This window comes from Calliphora vicina, chromosome 5 (assembly GCF_958450345.1).
Source record: "Calliphora vicina chromosome 5, idCalVici1.1, whole genome shotgun sequence".
NCBI lineage: Eukaryota > Metazoa > Arthropoda > Insecta > Diptera > Calliphoridae > Calliphora > Calliphora vicina.
In genome coordinates, this window is record NC_088784.1 from 101,119,880 (window position 1) to 101,127,791 (window position 7,912).

Below are 7,912 nucleotides of genomic sequence, written 5' to 3' on the forward strand. Positions count from 1 at the left end.
AAAATCAGACTAACCCCCAGTAACACGAATTCTGGTTATGTTTTAGCTAATAGTTATACTGACAGTTTTCATACAAAAATAATTTTAACCGACAATATATCTTTTAGTTAAGGCATAACCAGATTTCGTGTTAATGGGGGTAACAGTTATACAGTTATTCACAGATTTACTTTATTTATAATATACAATAATTTTAATTTTATCAAAGATTATTATTAAAACGATTTTTAATGGATATCTTGTTTTATAAACCAATGATAAAATTAAAAATATGTTTAATACAAATGCAACTCTGAATGTATTGAGTAGGTACTTGTGAGTATCGATTACTTAGAAAATTAAGTTGGTATTTAGTAGTTAATGCGCAATTACTCAATACTTTCACATCACTAATCGTATGGTGGGTTATTGGACAATAGATTTCATACACCGGGATAATTTTCGTATTTTTTTTGTAATTGGTGTAAAATAGTTATTTAATAAAGAATTTAAAAGCATTTATTTGTAGAAAGTAATTTTTAAATACAACGTAAATTACAAGAAATTGTGTTTTAAAAGTGTGCATTTTATATTGTTCTAGAAATGGCTCAAAGTAAATTTAACGATTTGGCTGGTAAACTCGGCAAGGGTGGTCCACCCGGTTTGACCACTGGCTTGAAAGTTTTGGCTGGTTTGGGTGCTCTCGCCTACGGTGTAAACCAATCTTTGTATACCGGTAAGTTTTGCAGTAGATTCTAAAGTTTTTAAAAAGAATTAGAATGAAAAACATAGAAACTGATAAAAACCTAACCTCAATTTAGAAAATAATTGAGATTTTCATCATTGTCCGGCGAATTTCATAATAAAAACGTGATGTTACATGTCAGTGTTAATGGTTTATTTGTAAATATTTAAGTAATACTATAGATTTACTAGAATTTCTACAGTTTTCTTTCTAAAGTTAATAATTTCTTTGAGTTTCTTAAATGTCTGATTTCCATAGAGGGTTGCATAACCTTAATCATCCATGCCGCACTTTATATTGTTGTATTGTTGTTGCTACTTCAATTAGAGCATTCGTATCAATTGTATTTTAATTTTTTTCATCTTGATAAAAACATTTTTAGTTGATGGTGGTCATCGTGCTATTATCTTTAGCAGACTCGGTGGCATCCAAAGCGATATTTACTCTGAAGGTTTGCATTTCCGTTTCCCATGGTTCCAATATCCCATCATCTATGACATTCGTTCTCGTCCCCGCAAAATTTCCTCACCCACTGGTTCTAAGGATTTACAAATGATCAACATTTCATTGCGTGTCTTGTCTCGTCCTGACTCTATGCGTTTGCCCTCGGTACATCGTAACTTGGGTTTGGATTATGATGAGAAAGTATTGCCCTCCATTTGCAATGAAGTTCTTAAGAGTGTTGTAGCCAAATTCAATGCCTCTCAATTGATTACCCAGCGTGCTCAAGTAAGTTATAGTCTAAAATAGTTAGCATTTTTAAGGAAATTTTTAATTATTTTTATTTGTTTTTATAATTAAGGTTTCCCTGTTGATCCGCAAAGAATTGGTTGAACGTGCCCGTGATTTCAACATTATTTTGGATGATGTTTCTTTAACTGAATTGAGTTTCGGCAAGGAATATACTGCTGCTGTTGAAGCCAAACAGGTTGCTCAACAAGAAGCTCAACGTGCTGTGTTCTTTGTTGAACGTGCCAAACAAGAGAAACAACAGAAGATTGTCCAAGCTGAGGGTGAAGCTGAGGCAGCTAAAATGATATCCTTTTTTAAAAAAACCACTAGAGAGAATTTCTTTAACAGAAATTTTATCTTACAGAAATTGTTTGCCAAAGAAATAAGTTTTATGTAGAAAATAGAGCCGGAACATTTTTCAAATTGCTCCGAAAATCTTTTTATGAAGATTGATCCACAATTAATGACATTTTTAAAGACCTCAAAAACCTAACACTTGCTATTCAATGTATTTTGTTGTTGCATCAGACATATGATTTCTTGTATTTCAAATCGGAGTGTCTCGTCTCTATGTTTAATTCTCTAATACATGAAATATTGATGTCTCGTTTTGTATTTTTTGGAAAAAAATTTAAGATTTTTTTTTTTTTAATTTTCAATTTAAAAATTCCGGGATTTCTAAAAAATACTGCAAAAGTTTTAATTTTTTGTTTTCCACATCCTATCAAATTCCATACTTTTTCATTTAAAAATGTTCCAGCTATATTTCTATATGACAAAAAAAAAAAAACATAAATTTCCCATAAATTCCATCATGGTTTTTCCATAACTGATATGTTTACTTAGGTCTTGCAGTCAAACAGAATCCAGCTTACTTGAAATTGCGTAAATTGCGCGCTGCTCAAAGCATAGCCAGAACCGTAAGTTTGCTTTATCTGATTTTTAATTTATCCGTAATTAATATTCTATTTTAATTACTTCTCCCCCCAAATAGATTGCTACCTCACAGAACAAGGTCTACCTGTCGGCCGATAGCTTGATGTTGAACATTCAAGATTCCGCCTTCGATGATATGACTGAAAAAGTCTACAAAAGTAAATAAACTTTTTTAACATCTCTAAGATAACCTACCAAACAAACAAACAATAATAACAACACCATGTGTTACAAAATTAACAAAAGAAAATGTCTTGGAAAATTACCCACTCAGAAAACCATATATAATTGAAAATTGGCTTTTATTAGCATTTTGTTGTATGCAAAAATATTTTCCTTTTTTTTATACATTTAAGCGAAATATTTTAAGCAAACATTTGATAAATTGAAAATATTTTCTTATTTTCTCTTTGTAATTTCTCTGTTATTTTTCTCTTCTTAAAAATTGTCCCCAATATTTAGCTGCCGATGTGGATAATTTTCAAATACAATATTAAACAGAATTTTCAGAAAATTTCAAATGCTTTTTAAGACCATTTCATTTTCTTTTTCTTTGTTAATTTTACTACTTTTTTTACTTTATTGTTCATTTATCCATACTTAAGTAATTCTCCATTATGGATGTAAATTTTTGTTTTAGATTTTAAGCATACAATTGAAAGAAATCACATTTATAGCTATAACACTTGAAGATGCTTTTAAATGGTTACACTACTTTATAAATAATTGAATAGTTTTTATTTTATATTCAAAATATAAATTTGTGTTCCATTATTGAAATTCATCTTTAATGGTTGTTTTGTTAAATTTGAACAAACAAAAAAATCCTTAGGATCAAACAAAATATTATTTTTGTTGTTTAAACTAAATAAAATATTTCTGTTTAAAGAATTTCGTTTTAATTTTTTTGTTTGTTTCTCATAAAAAAACTTTATTATTTCTCCAACATTTTACAGTTGGCGAGAATTGGTATGGTGGTTCTACAAATACTTTAGCACACAGCAAGAAATCTTCGGAAAAATCTATAGGGGATCTTGCCCATCACACCGCCAATCGTTTGGTTTAATTTCCATGTGCCTTTAAAGTTTCAAGAAACGTTGCATTTCTTTCAAACGCTTCAAGAGTCAAGACTTAAGTTTTTTTTTTAACGTAACATACACACAAATTTACAATTTTGTAAACTGCAATAAATCATCGATCCTACCCACAAGTGCAAATAATATACAAAGTAAGTGTTGAATTTAAATTGTCAGTTTTTTTCTATTCTTATTTCTCCTATAAATTAATCGAAATGAATTAATGTTTGTTCTCAATAAATGTAAATGCTAATGGGAAAGCTGGTTACCACTTAGAATGAATGTTTGGTTCAAATTCTTTGTCCTGGAATTAATCGTTGATTAGCTAGACCAAAGAACGAAAAGGAACTTATTGAATTTTCTTAAAATTTGCTGCAAATCTTGATAACATTGTAAATGTTAAAGTAAGACTGACATAATTATAACTTACCCATATTTTTTTAAAGTGATTTGAAAAGCCTGATTTCATCCCAAACATGTTTAAAATTATTTGAAATTGCACCTCTAAGTTCTGCCATTACATTTCCACATTGCTTCCCATTGTAGATTTTAATTTTTATAATTTCTCTAATCGCAATTATTTTTAATTTTTGTATGAGTCGTTGTCTTGTTTGCACACAAAAAAACCTCTTATTTCTAAAACCAACCGCGTAGGGTCTTATACAATTTGTGTATACAATAGTCGATACAGAAATGGAATACTGTTATCTTTTCGGATGAATCCAAACATAATTAAGAGGCAGTGATGGTAGAACATTTATTAGACGGCCGAAAGTAAAACGACTGTACCACAAGTACACAAATAAGACAGTAATGTTTGGCAGTGGTTGTTTTTCAGGTCATGATATGAATCCAATTAATATCATAAAAGATATTCAGCCAAATTCTAGATATTCCCAGTTAACTTTATTCCCAAGAATAAAATCCTCCTATTCTAAACAGTTTGGGAAGAGAGAATTCGAATGTTCGAAATCAGCTAGGGGGTTACTCCCTAATTCGATTCGAAAGGAAATCTTTTCGAATTACAATGTATTTAGCACACATTTTCGGATTGAGTTACGCAGTAACCGCCCTGTTTTTCGTTAGCTATCTTGTTTTGGGTAAATCTTTAAAAATAAAGAAACTACGAACGCAAAAAGTTTATAGAAATAAAAAATTTTAAAAAAGGGAAACATGTTTAGTAAATTCAAAATTATTGTTATGTTTTACAGAAATAAACAAAAAATTACAAAACTTAAACAAAAATAACTATTATTTCAGGTCCAATTATATAGTTATCAAATGCATCGATTTTCTATTCATGGTTAATTTTCAACATGCTGCAGCAGTCGGCGGTTTTTGTCAATTTTATCTTCGATTTCCTGTAATTTCTCCATCGCCAAATTATGCCGATTTTGCTCTTCTAATTCAGCTTTTTTTAAGTCGTAAAAGCGGTCAATCGAACGGTATACCTTTTCGGTGTTTATCCGCTGTTCCTTCATCTCTTTCAGCATCTTCTTCTGAATGCAGATCTGCTCAGCAACGACATCGCTAGAAGCGACGTGTTTGTCTAGATCATTTTGCATATCACTGTCGTGAACACTGCTTTCCAATACCACATCGTCTTCAACTAATAATTCCAGCAGGGCATGTTGAGCGCTCTCTGGAGTTTGTTTTTTATTAGACGATGTTCCTAATCCAAATGTATTGGCCACACCTTCCACAGACTCCATCATACCAATCAAATTGTAAATGGCTTCTTCGTATGCAGACAGCTTTTGCTCAATATTTGGGTCACCGTTAGTTGTTCTACAACAAGGCGAATTTATTTCTTTATTATTAAATACAGTGAGTGTCACTCAAAATCGTACAACATATTTTTTTTTTTAAATATTATGAAATTATACAGGCAATAATAGGTGATTATATAAAAAATTAAAAGTAATTTTATTAATTGGAACAAAAAATATGTATTTCAACAAAAAAGTTAACAAAACCTCAATTCGTTAAAGAAATATTGATGAAAATTAAAGAACATCACAAAATTCATATTTCACTTAAATTCGTACAATTATATTAAATTATAATTAAAACCTTAAAAATTAAAAAAAAAATTAATATTAAATAATCCTAATACTTTGTAGGGTATCATTTGCTATTTTTTAGTGCCTTTACGATTTTAAATGAAGCGTTGATATTCTGGGCACTGACAGTCTTACCCAATTTTTTTATTTGTGGATAAGTGCAATTAAAATTATACCCACTATTCTGATAGGTAATAGCATACACAATATAAAAATAGCATTTTAAAATATTTCCAAAACATCAACTTTCTAAAACTAATGAATAAAATGTGACTACGATGGTGTACGATTTTAAGTGACATTCACTGTAAATTTGACTTATTCTACAATTCTTTAAATTTAGCGCTGCCTTGCAGAGAACCAAGCCGAATTAAAATGATCGGCGGCGGCATTGACAGCTGTCAATGGTTTCTTATCTGGGTATCTGTGATTAACTAGCTGTCCCGGCAAACGTTGTTCTGCCATAGCCATAGACTCCCGCTGTAATTGTACTCCAGATATGGAATAATAAATGTTTGTCCCTCTTTTAAATCTACCGTGGTTTATTATACATTTTCTTTTGTTAATTTTTTTTGTTTGCTTCCGCCATATTGCTAAAAACAGCTGATTCGGATCTATGTTAGTCTATGCTGTTTTGTATAAACTTTTTTTATACAAAAAGAAATGATATATGTATATTAATATAATATTAACACATACTAATAGTTAGTTGTATTTTTTAAAATAATATTTCAAGAAGAGAATACAATTTAAATGATTTGAGGACACACGATTCCTTAATTTATTTTTGATTAAAAAAGTAACAGAAATAACACGTTCATTTATAGTTGATATTGCATTGTATAAAAGATTTACTTTATTTTAACTTTTTGAAAATTTGTCCAAGTAATTAAAATCTGGTTTTAAATCGCTAGTTGTTGCTTTTATTGTTAAACTCAGCTGAGCTTCTAAATTTTGCGAGTCACATTCAATATATTCTAAACCTATATCTACGTATAGGAAGCTGAAACGATAAAACCATGTTATTAAAAGCAGTAGTGACAATGGCAGTATCAATGACTTTTTATGATATCCACCAATTTAAAAGACACGCGGTTGGTATAAACTACGTAGAACAGAATCCTTTATACGAAGCTAAATCAAACACGCGCCAGAACGATACGCAAAATTTTCGAAGGTAAAAACAAAAATGAGCCAGAAATAATGACAATGACGCTCGACTGCGCCTAGTCCTTGATGTATAACTTGTTAATGGCATTCAACATGAAATCATAACACACATTTAGAAGAAAAGTGTTGTTTAAAGTAATCGCTAATTATTAAAAGTAATCGCAGAATCTTAAAATAAATAAAAAAAATATTCGAGACAAAAAAACCGGTTTGTCAAATAACTCGAAACCCGTTCTTTTGTAAAAACCGGAACCGAATAATTCGAAAACCGGTTTGACCACTCTAATTCAGCGTAAATAAGCGAACTTCCCTGTTGTGGCAGAAAAATTTTAGTTGGGGTGTCAAAAATTAGGTAATTTTAATCGTAATTCTTCTGTGTCAACATTCGATTGGGAGCAAATCACAACGAATCTATTATATCTGTGCGGAAATAATACTGTAACTTAACTTATAAAGAAATTCCCGAAATTTGCCGAAAATTTCCAAAAAAAATAATATCGCCGGCATAAATATACCCTTCACTATAAGTTTGTCATTCCGTTTATAATTGCTACATTTTTCATTTGCGACCCCATAAATCATATACATATGTATGTATATTCTTGATCGTAATAAATAGCGGAAAAAATTATTTTTTTCACCCAAATTATTATTTTTTTCACCAACAAATTTGTTTCAAAAAAATTGTTTTCAATCTTTATCTTAAAGTATACTTTGGTGAAGGGTATATAAGATTCATAACAGCGTAATATAGCTCTCTTACTTGTTGGTTGTTAATATGAGTAAATCAAATTATTTTAATGAAATACTATAAAAATACAAATTTCTTAAGACTTTTTTTTTGGATTGTGATTAATTGAATACATTGAAAAGTTTCCATTGTATATTGTCAATCAAGTGAAATGTATCAAAGTTTGAATAACAAAATTATTTCAAAAATTTAAAACCATGTTTTACTCCAAACTATGTATAATTTTCGAGTTATGAAACCTTGTCGTAGAAACGAATATGGATTCGAAATCAGTTTTCGTTAATGTATTGGATGTATGAATTAAAAAAAAGTTTTGGAATATTACGGTATCATGTCTGTCCTCATATTCTGGGTGTTTTTCGGTCAATGCTCACTTCGAACGAATCAGTTGCGTTCGGTACAGGTTTCCTGTGATGGTCTGATCAGATTTCAGCAGCTCATAATAGATAGGACTTTAGGT

At 30.0% G+C, this 7,912-nt stretch overlaps 1 protein-coding gene across 1 annotated transcript; it reads left to right on the forward strand.

The window, feature by feature from the left end:
- The first annotated feature begins 372 nt into the window (after positions 1 to 372).
- Phb2 (prohibitin 2) lies at positions 373 to 3,638 on the forward strand. Its single transcript, XM_065511714.1, has 7 exons — positions 373 to 511; positions 581 to 715; positions 1,107 to 1,453; positions 1,527 to 1,760; positions 2,299 to 2,376; positions 2,451 to 2,550; positions 3,349 to 3,638. The coding sequence occupies exons 2-7, from the start codon at positions 583 to 585 to the stop codon at positions 3,456 to 3,458; spliced, it is 1,002 nt and encodes a 333-aa protein (XP_065367786.1). The 5' UTR covers positions 373 to 511; positions 581 to 582; the 3' UTR covers positions 3,459 to 3,638.
- The last annotated feature ends 4,274 nt before the right edge of the window (positions 3,639 to 7,912 follow it).